The sequence below is a fragment of the Pyrgilauda ruficollis genome, unplaced genomic scaffold (assembly GCF_017590135.1).
Source record: "Pyrgilauda ruficollis isolate IOZ18807 unplaced genomic scaffold, ASM1759013v1 scaffold13, whole genome shotgun sequence".
NCBI classification, from domain to species: domain Eukaryota; kingdom Metazoa; phylum Chordata; class Aves; order Passeriformes; family Passeridae; genus Pyrgilauda; species Pyrgilauda ruficollis.
This window is the reverse complement of record NW_024511432.1, coordinates 6,521,181-6,539,529: the sequence shown is the minus strand read 5'-3', so window position 1 is coordinate 6,539,529 and position 18,349 is coordinate 6,521,181. Positions and strand designations below refer to the sequence as shown.

General features: G+C 42.8%; 1 protein-coding gene across 4 annotated transcripts in view; it reads left to right on the top strand.

Annotated features, from left to right (window-relative positions):
• Positions 1-13,925, top strand: part of NUP93 (nucleoporin 93) — a 76,130-nt gene extending 62,205 nt beyond the window's left edge. For 3 of the 4 annotated variants that reach the window (XM_041459032.1, XM_041459034.1, XM_041459035.1), the window contains exons 11-22: positions 935-1,100; positions 1,850-1,943; positions 3,032-3,223; positions 3,451-3,577; positions 3,690-3,762; positions 4,086-4,130; positions 4,900-5,016; positions 5,632-5,750; positions 7,613-7,730; positions 8,103-8,186; positions 8,876-9,004; positions 13,694-13,925. In XM_041459032.1, coding sequence (XP_041314966.1) covers positions 935-1,100; positions 1,850-1,943; positions 3,032-3,223; positions 3,451-3,577; positions 3,690-3,762; positions 4,086-4,130; positions 4,900-5,016; positions 5,632-5,750; positions 7,613-7,730; positions 8,103-8,186; positions 8,876-9,004; positions 13,694-13,804 — 1,375 coding nt within the window. In that variant the 3' untranslated portion in view covers positions 13,805-13,925. Of the gene's footprint in view, positions 1-934; positions 1,101-1,849; positions 1,944-3,031; positions 3,224-3,450; positions 3,578-3,689; positions 3,763-4,085; positions 4,131-4,899; positions 5,017-5,631; positions 5,762-7,612; positions 7,731-8,102; positions 8,187-8,875; positions 9,005-13,693 lie in introns of those variants that run through there. The other variant, XM_041459036.1, reaches the window with a different exon arrangement.
• The last annotated feature ends 4,424 nt before the right edge of the window (positions 13,926-18,349 follow it).

Genomic DNA, 18,349 nt, shown 5'->3' with positions numbered 1-18,349 from the left:
AGTTGGTGCACCCTAAGGTGTGCTCTGAACTCCACAGTGGTTTTCTTTTCCATCTTTCCACTTGCAATGAATTACAAAAAAGTAACCCAAAAAACTCAAAAAAAACCAACAAACAGACCAATAAAAACTAACTAACCAAGCTAACAAAATAAACTGAAAGGATAAAAATCCAAGTGCCATTTACTGAGTATGGTATGCCATGGTATCCTTCTGTAAATCAATCTGTTTTGTAGAGAGTATCTAGGAGTGCTCATTATATCAAGGTTGTTGCAGAAACCTTGTTAAAGATACTGTCACTGTTTTCATTATAAACACTTTTATGAGATACAACATAATAGATTTATTTTCTTTTTATTACAGCTATGAAAAAGTGCTCTGCCTACAGATTTGACAAACAATGCCTTAGTCTAGAACACGTCTTTGATTAAATTCTGTAAAATTCTCAACAAGAGATTGCAAGAAAATAAAAAACAATGACAAAGAACATTATGGCAGTGTTTAATAATGATGAAAGTGTCTCTCCTGAAAGACCTCATGGCACAATGACCTACTCACTTGTTAGTTGCTAACACAAAGACTTACAAAGATGTTGTGAGCTCTCTTTTTTCTGAAATGATGCAATAGCAGAGTCAGACAAAAATAACTCATCTGCCACAGTATTATTGTACCCCAAAGAGACTGTCATGTGTGGATTCTTTCCCTGCAGTGAGCATTTGAAAATGATCCTCCATAACTTTAATTATGTGTTTAAATTCATGTGTGCAAAATTTTTATCTACAGATATGAACTGGAAGTGTAAGAAATATTGGCCAGTGCTTACTGTCATTATCCTTTGCTGTGGATTTGCACCTATTTACATTGATTTGTATCCAGGTTTCCTCATACAGGGAAAATGGGTTTCATGTCTTTTCCTTCAATCTTTTCTTTTCCGTAGACTGTCTCCTGCCACAGAAAATAAACTGCGTCTTCATTACAGACGAGCTCTGAGGAATAACACTGACCCCTACAAAAGGGCTGTTTATTGTATTATTGGCCGTTGTGACATTACAGACAACCAGAGCGAAGTTGCTGATAAAACAGAAGATTATCTTTGGCTAAAAGTAAGTCTGGTGCTGGGGTTGTGGCATTAGGTTTTTCTTTTTGTAAGAACAGGTCTAAATGGTACCACATTTCTCCACTGCTCTGCTACCCTTCCTACTTCTAGATCTGGTGTTTTGCATCAATGTAGTGCACGTGACCTGACCTTGAAAAAGTTCAGGGCTGAAAACCTGCATCCCAGGGCTGCTCTGTTCCCCTCTGTGCTGTCAGGTGTTAGTTTGGGTACAGTTGTCTTTGGAAGTGTCATGTTCTTCATTTGACACTGATCTTTGTCACCTGTTTTTACAAACAGTATTAGCTTGCTACAGTGAGGACTCTGAATTCTCTGAAATGTCAGTGTGAACTGACCAGAGACAAATGCTGTCAATGTCTCTGAAGTCCTTACAGTTTTGGCAAGGGCATGGTAGATACTGGTTGGTACCTGTTTTTCCTCTTTATCAGAAAAAGGGTGGTAGAATGATGTATTTGTGGCAAAAAAATGCTGCTTGAGAGTGTTCAGAGTCCCAGTGTCAGAGTCTGCTGGCATGGATGGATACAGAGCCCTGGGGTTATATCTGCATGGATTTCAGCTGTTGCTGCATTAGAGATCTTTGCTTCCCAGCAGTGGATGGAGCTGATGTTGTGACTAGATGCAGTTTCTAGTCAGTTGGTCAAATCCTAGGAGGGACTCAGATGGAATGAATATCTTATAAGTGCATTGCTTGTGCAAGGAGAAATATCTGTGCTTCTCTTTTTTGGATGTGCTTTTTAGCTGAACCAAGTGTGTTTTGATGAGGGTGGCGCGAGCTCTCCACAGGACCGGCTAACGTTATCCCAGTTCCAGAAGCAGCTGCTGGAGGACTATGGTGAGAAACCACAGAGTGATCTCTCACTTGGGGCTCTGCTTTTCTGCTGAGGACACTTTCCAGCTGTTATTACACAAACCCCAGACTGCACAAAAACCCTGCAGCTCTCCACTAGTGACAGGCATCTTCTCTCCATGGACAGCCTGCTTCCCTGGAGTCGTGGCAGATTTCAGTAAGACATGATGAATAAGTACCATGTTTTCCCAGCAATCCAGAGAGGAGTTAATATTCATCTGTGAGCAACACTGCTGCTGTTTCTCCTTTATCCATTAATTGTGGGTTGCTTGCTCTCACCATAAATATGCAAAAGTCCTTTAGTAGAACTTCCAGCTTTGGAAATACAGAACAGAAAAACAGTCACTACCTAATGTAGGCATGTATTTCCAAGCTTTTCCTCTTTATGCATCTGGTGTTTATCTTTCCCCTTAAATTAATATTTCAAGCAAATTTCTGGAGACCCAAGTCACAGTTACTTCCATTTCAGAAGGTTTTAAGAGCAGCCACAGAATACATTTTCCTGTAATTGTCTTCCAGTCCATCAAAATTAAATCACTTGGAACTGTCCAAAACATACCAAATTTGATTCTCTACAGCCTTCTAGTTTGTAGTATCACTCACACTCAGATAATGTGTGTGAGATAAAATGTGTGGAAAAGAAATATAGTAAGCTGCTCTTGGTGTCACTGAGTAGGAAAATCCAGGTTCTTAACATTATTTGTACCACTTGGCATAAGTATAAAAGCAGACAAAAAGTTGTGGTCTTTAGAGAATCTGTCACAGTTGATCAGAGTTGGTGGTTTGTTGTCTGAAAAGAACAAAGGAACTTTTCTGAGTAACTGTTTATTCTGTTTCACTTTCTGAATATGTCTTTCTGCTAAATATGTCTTCATGATAAATCTGCAGTGGCACAGTTGTAGGTGAGCCACTGATGTGTGGTTAGGAATTCAGTTTTGTGTACTGTGTTTGTTTTGGCTGGCACCTAATAAACAGTAATGATGCACTGTGGCAGGAAGCATCCACTGTCAGTCATCTCTGATTGCAAATCATGAAAGTGATGTGAAAATGCTACGTGTTGTGTTTTTTTTCAGGTGAATCACATTTTGCAGTGAACCAGCCACCATTCCTCTACTTCCAAGTGCTGTTCTTGACAGCACAGTTTGAAGCTGCGATTGCTTTTCTTTTCCGGACAGAGCGCTTGCGCTGTCACGCTGTTCATGTTGCTTTGGTTCTGTTTGAGTTAAAATTGCTCCTGAAAGCATCTGGCCAGAGTGCACAGCTATGTAAGTCCTATTTACTTTACAGTAAGAGAATATTTTCATAGCCCTCAGAGTACCCTCTGGAAATTGCAGGTCTGTGTGATTAATCGAAGATTTATCAGAACAATTTCATAAAAGTTAATTGTTTTAGTTGCATTAGAGCTCTGGATCATGGTTCTGACTAATTTGAGATGAAGATCAGCATTTTCCTGGCATTAGATTCTCTGACAGTGCTGTTTCTGACATTGCAGTAAGCCATGAAGCTGGTGACCCTCCTGGTGTCAGACGTTTAAATTTTGTGCGGCTTTTGATGCTTTACACCCGTAAGTTTGAATCGACAGATCCAAGGGAAGCTCTGCAGTACTTTTATTTTCTCAGGTAGGAGCTAATCTGTATCTTCAGATATTCTCCTAGTTATTACTGCTGCATTATTCTTATCTGGAAAGTTGTCAGAAACAGGAGTACCTTTCTCCCTCTCTTTATTTTATAGGAACGAGAAGGACAGCCAAGGAGAGAATATGTTCTTGCGTTGCGTTAGTGAAATAGTCATTGAGAGCAGAGAGGTGCGTTTGGCCATGTTTGGTCTTCCTCAGTTAAACTGAAATTCATTTCTTCTTTAAAATCTTTATTAGTCAGGACAGTTTTAGAGTTGCTTACTCTTTCTGTCTGATGCAGACCCAGATGAGAGAAGATCTTGCAATGGCCTTTGAGACATTTAATCATATCTTTTTGCCTATTACTTAGTTACAAATACTTTTTATATTGGTCACTATTTTTCATTCCATGACTGTGTCTTTGCACTTAATAAATATGTTATGAAATATGTGCAATTAATATCTCTATTTTTGTTTCCTTTTTTTCTTACTTTACATCTATGTGGATATAGTTTGATATGATTCTTGGAAAGCTGGAAAAGGATGGTAGTAGGAAGGTGAGTTCACAATTTCTATTTTGTATTAAAAGTACAACCTATGTATGATTTCCATAGTAGTCATGAGGCTGTTTTGCTTCTCTCTGTTTTTCACTAGCTAAATTATTACTGTTTGAATACATTCAAGTTCTCCCAGTTTGAGATCCTTTTACAGAATAGTCTGTGACCTGCCCTAACAAAAGGCAGGTCAGGAACTGCAGGGCAGTTGTTGTTTTGCACTTTCTTTGGTGTGAAACCAACAATTTTAGGTTTAAAATAAATTCTTCTAGATTATATAGTCTCATTTTTGCATCCTCAACTGCAGTAATTTCCAGATATTCTTGACTCTTTCATCTCTTTTATTCTACATGTTTATTATTTGTTTTAAAATTCTTGTTGCCCATCATTTATCTGTGTGAGATTTCACTGGCAACCTGTCATGCCAGTATAAACAAACTGCATCCCTGAAGCCCTTGGAATGCTATCTGCTGAAGTCTTTTGTGTTTTCTTCTGTGTCAACAGCTCAAACTCTTGAGTTATTTTATCTGGGTCATTTTGAATGAATTAAAAACCAAGGATGTCTCAGTGCTGATTCCATTTAGGAGAGAGTCCTTCTTGCAAGAGCTCATTCTATTTTTAATGTCTCACTTTTGCACATTCCCGTGGAAATGTACAGGCTATTCCAATCATAAGCCAACATGTAAAATATTCACTGCCTTGGCAGAATATTCTGGAGTGTCTGAGCATTCTGATTCCTCTTTTCTTTTTCATTTTTGTCTCACCTCTTTAGCCTGGAGTGATAGACAAGTTTACAAGTGACACAAAATCCATTATTAACAAAGTGGCTTCTGCAGCAGAAAATAAAGGATTGTTTGAAGAAGCTGCAAAACTCTATGACCTTGCAAAGGTATGTGTCTTGTGTGCTGCCTTAAATACTTGGTTCACCTTTTTTCCTTCCAAACATTCTGCCTGTGATTAGGAGGTTAAATTTCATCTCAGAGGTTGAATTGCCCTTGTTCAAGCAACTTATTTCTGCTGCTGGAGAACAGAGCTGCATGAAGAGATGTTTTAGTTAGCACATCCAGATGGATTGCACTCCAGGGATTCTGATTTAGGACATTGTGGTCCTGATCAATGTGCTCTTTTGAAGAGAGTGCCCCATGCATGATTTAATTTGGTCTAGTGCAGTTATTTACCTGGAGTGTACTCTCCCAATTTCACAGATGTTGAACTGAAGTCTGAAATAGTTGGTCTTTATACTGAGTACTCTTGTTTCCTTTGGAAATAGAGGTGGATACAACCATAACCACTGTTTTAGAGAAAAACTAGGGGGAAACGCTTTTTCTTGTGACCCAGCAGCATTATGTTGCTTGTAGCTAATAAGATCTTGACTCTTTATGGGAGGGAAGTGGCTCTGGGCTTGCAGTAGGCACCACTGCATGAGACTTTACTGTTTTTCAATGAGATTAAGACACCATGTTTCATCATGCTCCTTTTGTTTGTGTAACTTTAATGCCAACAGAACCCTGACAAAGTTTTAGAACTGATGAACAAGCTCCTTAGTCCGGTTGTTCCCCAGATCAGCACTCCCCAGTCAAACAAGGAGCGTTTGAAGAACATGGCCCATTCCATTGCTGAGAGGTAAGACTCAGGTAAGGGCAGGACTGGGTGATTCACCTCAGCATGACCTGGGACTGTCAGAGCTGTGGGTGTTAGTTCCTGATGTTGATTCTGCAGGCTGGACTGTGGCATCCCCAGCAGCAAATTTAGAAAGACAAACAAGAGGTCAGAATTTACCCTGTCCTGCTCATGATGGCTTGCAGTACTGAAACCAGAAATTTTCAGGGGCAGGTCAGGTAAATTTGACAAAAAGTTTTATCTGTAGATGAATCAGGATTTCCATCTGGAGATGGAGTCCGTTAAGGAGCAGTAAATACGTGAATTGTATGTTTTATATTATTTTTAAAGCAAAATATTGTAACAGTTGCTGAGTTGTTGCATGCAAGTCACTTGTTTGAAATAGTATTGAGAGAGCTACAAACCCAGTAATTCTGAGTTGTAACAATCTCTCAGTAGCTGTCTGAAAACTGTTGCTTTAATGAAAGCTAAAAAGGGAGTATTTAAGACGAACTGTTGCAGTGGACCTCATTTCCACAACCTGTTATATTAATGCCAAGTACTGTGTGGTGTCCAGAAAGAAAGGAAGCAGCTGAAAGGAATGTCCCTTACCATGTCTGTATACTAATTAGGGTATGTCCTTGAGAGAAATCAGTGCTCAGGATTCATTAGCAACTAGAAGTTAGGAATAACCTGATTCTGAAAAGCTGTAGTTGCAAAATATGTCCGTGATTTTTTAAAATCGTCACGTTTGGTGCATCTTGTCACGGTCACTGCCAGGGATAATTCCTGTATTTTACTAGAGCAAAATGTGGATTCCTATGAGAAATGCCTTACTGGTTTTTATCAACCATTGAGCTGCAGAGATAATAAAAATAAACCAAGCCCACTTGCTGGCACTTTGAAATTGGGAAGACAAATACAGGAGTGTATTGATTTCCATCAGAGGCCTTCGCCTTTCTTCTTTTGACAAGTGGCATTTGCCAGTCACTCCTTCTAGTCAGCCTTTCCTTCATTTGGGCAGGCTGGGAACGAGTGAAAATTGGTGCTGTATTGACTTGGTGAGAGACTGATTTGGTGGCAGACATTAAAGGGAATTAAATCTATGGCTTGAGTTAAAGCTTCAGCAAAGGCTGTAATGGGCTTTTTTTGGTTTGCTACATGCTTTGATCTGTCTGAAAGCATTAAATACTGCTGTGCAATAGTGCCACTTGACAGCTGCAAACCTGGGTGACTGCAACGCCAGAGCGGTTCTGACTAGCACATCTTCTTGCCAGTTAAATGTAAGACAGGGCTTTTCCATGGTACTGTCCTGATGACAGTGCTGTAGGGATGCAGCATTCCTCCTGTGTGTTCTTGTGATGCTTTTGGAGCAGAGGAGACACCCAAGAAAAAGGCAAAACAGCTTCTTTGTGCCCCCATGCAGTTAGGAGTGAGAGCAGGCAGCCCTCCAGTTCATCCCATAGCCAGTGTAGCTCCTGAGAGCATGCAGGAACTCTTAATCCATCTTTTAAGTCTTGACTTCTTGCCTGAAGCAGGCAGTTGTGCTGGAGGATTGTCTGCTGTAAAACAGCGTGTTAAACATGCTGGTACAGAGCTTGCCTTGCAGGTCTGTGCTGCCTGGCACAGTTTCCCCATGAATGTGGGAAATGTAAACATTTTAAAGGAAACAAATGCTGGATTTGCTAAACTGGAAGTGATTAACAGTGTTTTTAAAAAGCCACAACCTGTGAAAATTCTGCCTCCCGGTTAAGGGAAATGAAAGCTGTCCTTTGTTAAATGCCCTCTGTCCTTGAGTTTGATGTCTCCACTTCCAAGAATTGCAAGGGCACAGTTATAAACGGTTGCCATTTTGCACAATAAAATTGTAACACAATTTCTTTCAGGTACAAAGCGCAGGGGATAAGTGCAAAGAAATCCATTGACTCCACGTTCTACCTTCTGCTAGACTTAATCACATTTTTTGATGAATATCACGCTGGTCACGTTGACAGGGCCTTTGATGTAAGTTTTAAGAGTTCTGTTTGAAGTGTAGCCTTCCTAATGCCCTTGAAAGCCCAGAATGTCTCAAATAACATCACTTTAAAAAATTTATTTAATGAGTTAGAAGGGACTACAGTGTTACAGGAATTTTAAAAGGTGTTTCTTCCCTGTTGCTTGATAAACAGGATGATCTTCCTGGAGCTATTTTGTAGACTTCGAACAAAATATTCCTGTTGCTCAACAAAGTGAGGAGATAAACCAGTAACTGACAATGAAATTATTTCTTTTGAATGGAAACAGATAATTTCATTAACACTTCAAAAACAAACTTTATTAATACAGGGTACATAGAATGCTGATTATCTGTCCTGATTCCTGCTTTTCTTTTTGAAGATTATTGAACGCCTGAAGCTTGTACCTCTTAGCCAAGATTGCGTCAAGGAGAGAGTCGCTGCCTTCCGGAATTTCAGCGATGAAGTAAGTCATGTCTTGGGTTTAGCTTCCTAAAGCCTTTTGCTTTGTTAAAAGGATCTTAAAACCTTATCATCTCATCATTCTTATTCTTTAGCGGAAAAAAAGGATGAGATTATTTTGATTTCATACAAGTATACTCTTGGCTTGCAACTTTTTCTTCTTAATGCTGCTCATTTGAGCACTAGAATTCCCTGCCCAGAAATCCTGTCTCCATTTTGAAGAAGGTATCTGCAGATGTGAGTCTCCCTGAACTTGCTGTGTTTCAAGAATTCAGAATATTGAAAACTTTTGACTTGCTGGTGACCTAGTTCTTCTGTGCTCTTAATGGTCACTAAGCATTTGTAGGGTGTTTGTTTCCCTCCTTCTAAATTACAGGAATTAATGCATTTGTCTATTAGCAAATGAAGCATAATGGAAAGCTGTTACTGCTCTTTAACTCTTTTAACTAGAGGGTGACAGTTCTTTTTTAGGCAGTGGTTGTGTGTATTTGGGTTTTATCTGACCTGCTGCTATCAAACATGAAGGTGCAGCCACTGGGCATGTCTGTCTCAAATCTCTGGTTAGTGTTTCTGCTGGAGGGTGCAGTCATGCATTACACCTATGGCTGTTACAGGAATCTGTACAGTAAGGCTCATGGTTCTGTCAACCTGCTTTTGCTGCAATGTGTCTTTTTTTCTCCTTTTTTTGTGTAGATCAAACACAATTTATCTGAGGTTCTGCTTGCAACCATGAATATTTTATTCACCAAGTATAAGAGGATGAAAGGCACAAGCCCAACCACTCCTGCCAGACCCCAGCGGGTTATGGAAGACAGAGATTCGGTAAGAATATCATTCTCACTGACCAGTTTGCCTGTATCCTATTCTGCTGGTTTCAAGAGATTGGGCTTCAGGTAACTGTGAATCTCTAATGGTCTTGGATTTGGCTTGCTCAGTTACTTACAGTCTTGGTTTACTGAGCTTGTCCAGTTACTTGGTCTCAAGGCTGGTCTCTGATGCCTTCAGCTTTGCCTAAAGAAAGGTTGGAACTGGAAGATCCTTTCAGCCTAAGCCATTCTTGAGTCTATGATACTGCTTTAAATAACATTGAGCTAATGGAGACATTACATCTATATTCATCTCCTAGTAAGAGAAAACAAGTGTCCACTTTGCTTCTTAGTGGAATCTTAGATAGTAAAGGAAATGGCAACTGTGCAGTGTCTCTAGGATGGTTGATGTTGCTGCCTTTACAACTGAGCTGTTGCTTTTTAAGCACATGAGTGCCACTTCTTTCATTTGAGTAAGTGCCCATTTCTGCTAGAAGGGCCTTCCTTGACTCTTCCCCTCAGCTTGCTTCTGTAGTGATGCAGGCCAACATTTTCCAGGTGTTCTTGGGTGAAACACCAGGGTGCTGGAGCACATCCCCTTGGTGAACACCAGCATTGTTCTGCTGCCCCTGCAGGGAGTGGGCAGCTTGCAGCACTCCGGCTGCTGTTGCAGCTTGCAGCAGTGCTTGGTCTGGCTGCTGTTGAAATGCATGACCACAGTGGTTTGACTTCCCTGCTCCAGCTGGTGCAGAGGCATTTCCCCAAGCCACTGATGGGAGCCTCCACCTCCAGCAAGCTGCAGAATAGGCAGCATTTGAATAGCACAGCCAGATTTGTGAGCACTCACCTGCTAACATGTGGGGTTGAGCAGAAGGGTTCACAGCTTAATTCCAGCCAGCTTTGGTCTTGTAACTCTTTGTAAGTTAAAGCTGCTGCAGGCGCTCGAAACCAAGGCCAAACCATTCATCCTGTCTTAGCAGATTAGAAAATAAATATCAACTCCTTTTGAGAGTGAAAAACCAATTTGGGCCATAGCCAGCTTTATTCCAGGCTTTAGTCAGCTACAGAAGTGCCTTTGATCTGTAAATTGTAATATTGGTAAAAGTCTTAGTAGCATTTTTAAATTGCATAGAAAAATAAAAGGCTTAGGTAATGGTACAGCTTTTGTCTTGGGGCACAGCCTGCAAGAGCTACAGGATCCTGCCTCACAAGAGTGCTTGTACTCTAGATCAGCAGCACTGGAGAAGGGTGCACACTGCTTGGGCTTCTCACACCTTAAACTCTGCATGTGTGAAGAAGTCCCAGGCTGACACAATCTGTTGTTACCTGCTGTGTATCTTCAGAAGGCTGGCACTGAGCAAAGAGTGCCTTAGCTCCTTGTTTTCCAAGTGAGCTGGTTGTTTTGATTTTGTGATTTCAGTCTTATGCCCCATGTAGAAGGATCTACCATCTCCACAGGGGTGGAGTGCTGTCAGGTGTCAGCTCAGGATGAATACCATGGGCTGACTGGGGATGGAATTAGCAGCTTTGCAGGCAGAGGTTTGTGTGGAAGGAGGCCACCATGATATTGTATCATATCCACAATGTGCTCAGTGTGACACCACTTCATAACCCTGCTCTGCACTCTCCTGCTGTCACAGCTGTTGAGATGAACTGATGTTGTACCTTGCTAAAAACCCTTGAAAGTTTTTTTTTTATTTCAGGCTTCAAGTTTTGTTAATCAAGCTCCAGGCCTTGTGATGGGATCTCATGGCAGCAGGGTGTCAGTGATGTTGGGAGCACAGGGTTTCTGAGTCACAGATCTCTGGATGCTGTGTGCAGTACAAGCTGTGCTTTGCCATCAGAGGGAACAAGTGTCCACTGCCTCTGCTGTCAGGGAGGGGATAAGAGAACAGCTGTGTGTCTGGAGTGTCACAAGGGAGCATAGATCTGCAAATGTAGGATTAGCAACAGGAAAAACCTACCACTCAGTCTCCTGTCTGCCTAAAGATCTGCATGTGCAAAAATAATAGCAGGCATGGGCACATGGAGGGTAGGGTAAGAATGGCTTTACATGTGTTGCCCTTTTTTCTTACCCTGAAGAATTTCTTCCAAGGCTGCAGGAGCAGGGAATTCAGATTGTTTCAGTTGAGAGGCAACTCAGGCAATTTTAGTGGTGTGAAGATATGAGGGCATTATAGATGTGAGGAGAGAGGTGTTCCTTCAGCAAAATCTCATTCACCTGGACAGAGATGGCAGACATGAGCTTCAGCAGGCTGTGCATGACAAGAATTTGTCTCCTGAACTTCCCTGGGAGAAGGGCAGCTTTTCCATATTCTCTGGGGAAGCAAATCTGTGGGGAAATCAGACCCTTTCAGAAGCTTTAACAATCTTGGCACATTGCCCAGTAGACAAAGAAAGTGAAAAATTCCCTTTCCTTGAACAGGTCTTTGAAATCCCTGGGTTTTCTTTAGCTCCATCAGGACAGGCAGATTCAGATCCCTCTGTTCATCAGAAGAAAATACAGTTGCTGTTTGTAACTCTGGGGCTTATTCTACATAGCAGGGAGCAGTGTCCCCCAGAGGGGAAATCAGAGCCCTTGAATCTGCCCTCTGGTGCCAAGCACTGCTCTGCCAGCCACCCTGAGCAGGATCCTGCTGCCATGGGTGGGACTTCAGCAGGAGCAGCATGGACTGGCAGCATGGGCAGGATGGAGGGGAGCAGTACTGCTGGAGCCCCCCTGAGCCCAGTAGTGCTCTCTGCAAAGTGCTCTCTGTCCCACTTTGGAGGTGGACTAGAAAAGATCAGGTCTGGGGTCAGAGCTGGCACTTCTGCATTGTGTTTATTTCAGAATGAAATCACCCAAGCTGTGTTTTAGGTATTTTTTCTTTTATGTATATAATTAATTAGTTTTGGGAATAAGGGAACAAAGTCCTGTCCCACTTGGCCTGATCCATTTTGTCAGATTTCAGGCAGAGATTGCAGGGAGCCCAACGTGCAGTCCTGGAAACCATGGCTGTGGTGACAGCCCTGACCCAGATGCTGTGGGTGCATGACAGCAGTGTCATAGGCTCCTCACCCCAGTCAGGGGTGGTGAACTCTCTGGAGCAGCCCAAAGGCATTATCTTGGCAAAATTAGGTCATGAATGGAATGGAATTAATTTTTTTTTTAATTATCTATGGTCTTATTTAAAATTGCAAGTAACTGTAACGTTCATTAAGTAATTACAGCCAATAGAACATCTAGACCTCCAGGCCACTCTTAACCTCTGCAAACCTCTGTTTGTTCTTCCCAAAGTATTGTTTTGATTTTTGAAAATACACCAGCTCTGGTATCATTGCTACTCAAAAGGTAAAGAGAACAGTAACTCACACCCCTCCTCAGCCTTTCTTAGTCATGGTGAGAGTTTTTGCTTCTTAATACTTTAACTCCAAAGTCAGACACCTTGACATGCTTTTTTTTTTTTTTTTCATCTACCACCTGTTTTGACCTCCACTGAAAAGCAGCAGCTCAGACATAATTACACTGCCTCACTGTCTAACACATTTGGAAGCAGGCTGGGAGACACTGATGGCAACAGAATCAGTGATTTCCAGGCCACCTTGTCAAGTTGCCAGTCCTCTGGTGGTGCCTGACAGCTTGGGAGGGAAGCTGTCCTGGGAGATGTTAGTAATTGGGTCAGTCTAGGGAAAACTCTCACAGCTTTTCCATTATCAGCCTCCAAAGTTTCTCTGTGGCTGTTGAATAACAGACTGGTTTGACATCACCCTGAAAAAGGGGTGGAATTGGCCAAAGAGGCACAGGAATGGTGTTTATAACAGTTCCCAAACGTGGAATGGGCTTCAGTCACTTCTCAGTTTCTAAGTTCCTGCTATCAGATTTACCAGCCACACACCAACAGCAACCTAAAAACCTTTGGCTTTCCCTGCAGTCAGTAGGTGAAAGCAGGATTTGAACAGTTAGGTCTTCCAGCAGAGTAATTTTGAGATGCTTAATATTTAAGAAGAAACACCTGTTAGCAATCAAAGCAGTCTGAATGGTTTTCTACAAAGATTTGGTTTTTCTGTATTCTGTTGACTCCTACCAGTTATTGGAATGACTTTCCTTTTACTTTAATAATAGTTTTAACAAATAAAACAAATTATTCCTGAATTCCTTCAGCTGTTCTGTGGTCTTCTGCTGTGCAAGAAGGGGTTTGGTTGCTTTGGGCAAAGGTCTGAGTGGGCTTGGTGCCTCTGCTTTCATTGTGTTATTGGCAGAAGAGCCTTTGAGGAGATTGGCATGTTGCAGGGTGATGCTGGAGATCTCCAGGTGTGTGTGGCATCTCTGATTTGTTTCTAATGCTTCTGCTTTGGGAACATTAATGCTGCATTTCAACAGGATCAAATTTATGTTTTGCAAGGTGGCAAGGAATCCTGTTGCCCTGGGAAAGCCCACTTCATGCAGAAATTACAAGATTGCTGCAGTACAACAATGCCCCACATTGCTGAAAATGTTTTTCTTAGGTATTTTCAAACAAGATGGGATTATTTTTTAAGCAAAAGGATAACTTGACATGCTTTTAATGGTTGGAAAAGGGAATAATTGGATTTTCTTCAAAATGCAGAGTCTCCTTTTCTAGAGAGCAGCTCTGAGATATAAAGATGACGTGTTTGTTTGAAGAGTATTGTATCATTGTCTTTTTTTTATACTAAAGTAACTGTACTTTGTTTTTCTCTTTTGCAGCAACTTCAGTCTCAAGCTCGGGCACTGATAATGTTTGCTGGGATGATCCCATACAGAACATCAGGAGACACGAACGCAAGACTGGTGCAAATGGAGATCCTTATGAATTAGCAGGGCAGCTTTGGCTGGGGTTGCAGCAGCCTGTGCCTGTCTTTAGTACGTTCAGAGGGCCCATGGGACCAGTGTCATTTTGTATTCTGTATTTTTGTTGACGGAAATAAATTTCTTTGGTTTTGATATTTGTTTTTGACATTTTAATTTTCACTGATTCTTGTGTTTTTATGTTTTTATTAATTTTATTTTCAATTGGTTTACATTTAGAAATGTATTCTTAGTTAATAGGCTATGCAGAAAAGTCATAGCTCTGGAGTAGGGACATGAATATAGAATTTTATAGCAGAAGAGGAAATGGAGAAGAAAACTTTGATTTATTTCTTAATGTACTTAGAGCTGAGATACTTTAGGGGGTTTTGGATGCATGTTAAGTGTTGAAAACGTGTCTGATACCCCACTCACCCCTGTGACACTGCCATCAGTCCATCCTGTTGTCTCGTGTGGTGCATGTGCTGCTGCAGTGCCCGTGAGCCCTGAGCTGCACAGACCCCTCCGTGCTGAACCAGGTGCTCACAGCCCTGGAGCTCTGCTGAAGCTTTTGCAGGAGCAGCTGGGTTGGAAACAGGTATCTTTTGGTAGGAGAGCTTTTTGTGAGCAACTCGTGAATTTTAGTCAGTTGCATTCCAAGTGGGCCCTTGATGAGCTCAGCAGAAGTGAGGAAGCTGAACCAGAGAGGCCCAGGTAGGCTCTGTTGGCTGTGGGTGGATATTAATGTTGGTTTAGCAGGAAATGTGAGCCCTACAAAAGCAAGAGACTTTAAAAATTATTACCTTTAAATGTTTTGAGCTACAGTTAAATAAGAGTGAAAGCCCAAGGAGCATGTTATAGTAGAAACTTTTAGTTTTAATATAATTGCCTATCTTTGAAAGAAATGGGAGGAATGTTGGTGGTTACTCCAACAGCAGCCCCCCTGCTGCTGTCTCACCCTCTTGTGTTACTGGGATATGAGAACATGTGGCATCTGGAATGCAGACCAGGCAGCAAAATGTAGGGGCTGATTTCAGCTTTGTATGTTAACAGCTATCATGGGAGAGAATTCATCTCCATTTTGCAATATCTTGGTTTACTGGGATGGAGGAATATCTGACTGACATGATGACAATTTTCCTAATTACTTTTTTCACCAGAAATGTTGTAGAATAAGTTTTGTCCACCTTTTAGACAGGAAGCAAAGGGCTTGCCAGCCACCCCAATCCATGTCTCTCAGCATTAGCAAACCAGCTGCTGGGTTCTCAGAGGATAGAGCTAGGGATTGTGTACAGCATGGAGTGCTCCTGGAGCATGGCCAGGATTGTCCCAGCTGAAGGCTGAGGGAGACCTGGACAACACCCTGCAGGTAAAGGGGAGTCGGTGAGTTACAAGGTGTTATTTGGGGTGGGAGTGGGCTAGAATTGCTTAACAAATTTGTCAACAGGTGAGTGTGGAAAGCTGTATTGCCTATTAGCATTTCTGATACATTTGTGTGGAAATGGTTCTTGGCAAATCTCAGGTAAGAACTGATCCCATTCCCTAGAAAAACAGGCACCTTCCCTGTTTGTGGACAGTCGTGGTGGGGCAGGGCTGCCCCAGATGCAGTCCTGCAGGATGACCCTGCTCCTGTGTTTTCCTTGCTGGTGCTCAGCCCCTGTCCCTGAGTTACTCCCAGCATGAAACCACCTCCCATACAGAGTCTGGCAAGTCTGCACCTGTCCTCAGGCAACCACTGACCTCAGCAAGAGAGGGACAATGTTTGCTGGAGTCTGGGAAGGATGAGGGCCACCTTCCCCACTGTGATTCCCTCTCCCTGATCTGCCATTCATGCAGGAACAGAAGTCCTTTGGGGCTCAGCTCTTAGTGCTGCCATTTCAGGACTTTGTTCTCCTGCCTCTTGCCCATCCCCTGCTCAGGAGAGCTGTGCTGCCTCACTGGCTTGTTCTGATGTCCAGTGTTGAACCTGGGGACCTTCTGTAAGCAGTACAGTACCCTTTCTCCATCTGCCCTTTGAGGAGGCTATAGCAGATGCTTTCTGGTGCTTCTCAGCCTTCTTGGGTGTTGGGAAAGTTGATGTCTGTATATAGTTTCCTCTCTTTGTGCCCGGTGGTTGTGATTCCAGCCTTTGGTCACTTTTTAAGTTAATCAGAAACTGAATTATTTCATGCTTTCAAAATCCAAGATGATCCTTCTGTGGTGGACAGATGGGAAATAAACCCCAGAGAGTCCAAGTCCTGATACTAACCCTGAAAAGGTAAGATCAGTCCCATTTCCATCAAGATAAGAGATTGTGGGTATAACAGAAAGTGCCACAGATATTTGGAGTTAATTTATTACTTGTTGATTGCCCTGTGATTTCTCTTTAGGTTTGTGCAGGTGGTGAATGTTACATCCCATCCATCTTCCCACATTCCCCAGAGTGGCAGGTTCCAGCTCAGTGCCTGAGCATGGCTCTGGCAGAACTGCATGACTTCAAGGGCTTTGCTGCTTTGGGGTAGATGCTGATGCACATCCTAGTGCTTTGCTGAATAAGGCACCCCCATGGTTTTCCAGATGTCCCTGTTTTCCCTCCACCTCATGCTTATTCTGCTGGAGAGAACAATCAGCTTCTGCTCCCTCAGGTTTTGCACCATCACTCTGACTTTGCTAAATTACAAGCTTAGCCTTTTCTAAGTAGCTTATATGCTGGAAGGGTTTTTTGGGGTGTCACTAAACTCATGCCTTTTGTTTGGTATAGCCTGTTCAAAGGTGGTGTCACCATGCACTCCCTTTACAACAGGGAGTGTGCAGCAGAGCCAGCAATGTTCACCTGAGCTGAATTCATTCTGAGTAAAAACTGACAAATCTTCTCTAAGTCAGTGGAGCTCTGCTCTTTATACACAAAGCAAGCACAAATTAAGTTTAGGATAATTCCATCTGCTTTTTCCTACCTTGAGACTAATCCCTGGCATTAAAGATCCTCCAGGTAGATGAGATGCATCTGAAGGGTGACTCATTGGTTTGAGTCAAATACAGCTGCAGCTTGTGTTGCTGCAGGAGATTGGAGGAAAAAGTGAAAAGCTGTTTGCTGTGAGAGCATGTAACAATCTTGTTCTGGTGTGGATGCAGCAGAGGCAAGCAGTCTCCAGGTCTGTGTCCCACAGTTTGTGTGGTTCTGTGGTTCTGAAACACCCACACGTGCTGCAATACCAGCACAGCAGCTCCTAAAGCTGCAGCTCCTCTAAGGGCCAAGGGCTGAGTGATGTGGTCTGGAATTACAGGGCAGTTGCAGGGAAATCAATAAATACTCGCTGTAAACTTCTGCTCTGTTACCTGTCCAGTAGAGAAAAAATTGGTTAAAAGTTCTGCTCAGGGTTAACCTGGTAAAAACTGCACTGAGCTAAGGGAGGACAGCCAGCTCCTGTGGGGACTGGCACTGCTGAAATGTGCCTCGATGGCCTCCTAAACCCTGTCAGAAAGCTGCTGTCAGTGGGTCCTGTCTTCTCAGCTGTCTGTGAGGTTTTTCTAGTCCAGGCAACAAAATTAATCCTTTTAAGTATTTTCACCATTACCCTAGAGTATGCTGGTCATAGTCAGGGTACTTGCCTATGGGTTACATTCCTAGTCCTCTGCCTTTTCTGGGATTTCCTTGCAGGAGCTGAAGGAACTGTGTTCAGAAAAAGTGAATTCAATTAACTTCTTTTGGTTTTGTTACTCTCCCAACCCTTGTCACCCCAGCCTGTCAAAGAAGCAAAGTGTTTTCCTTGCAGCATGGAAGAAGTAAGGGGATATTGTTAATTCCAGTTCTGTGTCCCTGGGGTGGGACAGCTCTCAAATACTGCCTCTGTTCATGTCCCTGTACCAGCATTTTTGTCCTCTTTCTCTCTGGGTTTGAAGTTGGAAGGATGGAGATGGTGTCTGGAAGAGATGGGGATGACCTCTGTGTTCCCACTGGGAAAGGTTACTGGCAGTTGGCTGAATAACCATCTCTTTTCTTTTCACAGGCTTCCTTTGCTGTGGTGCTGAGAAATTGAGTCTGCTCTGCCCGGTGGGTTTGCAGTGCTGAGCCCCTGCATCATTCGTGTGTCCTGTGTCACTCAGGGTGGTAGGTTCCCTCTTCCACAGGGATGGAAACAGGTCAATTAAAGCTTCATTAAACCCTTTTGGAATATAACACTTCAGCAGTCTTTAAAAGAAGCTGTGTAATGCACTGTGCCATGCTCTGCTTAACTCAATTTTGGGTTCATTTGATGCATTTAATATCCAGAACAAACTGGGGGATCGGCTGGAAGTGAGGGAAAGCCCTGCAGAACCAACTTGGCACCTCTTCCGTGTGAGTGGAGGGGCTGGAGGGAGGCTGCAGAGCCCCCTCGCTGCCCGCAGCTCCCAGCGCCGCTCGGCCCGGTATTGTTGCTGCAGCTGGTGTTGTGAATCAGGCCGACGACAAGCGCTTCCTACAATCCGGCTATTTCACTACACCAGGGTTGCATCATACCACTCGCTTCGCTCTTCGCCCGCCTCTGGAGCCCTCCTGTGTCTTCCGGAGCATCTCTGGCTGTGCTGCCTTGAACAGACCCCCCACTTAAGAGACTG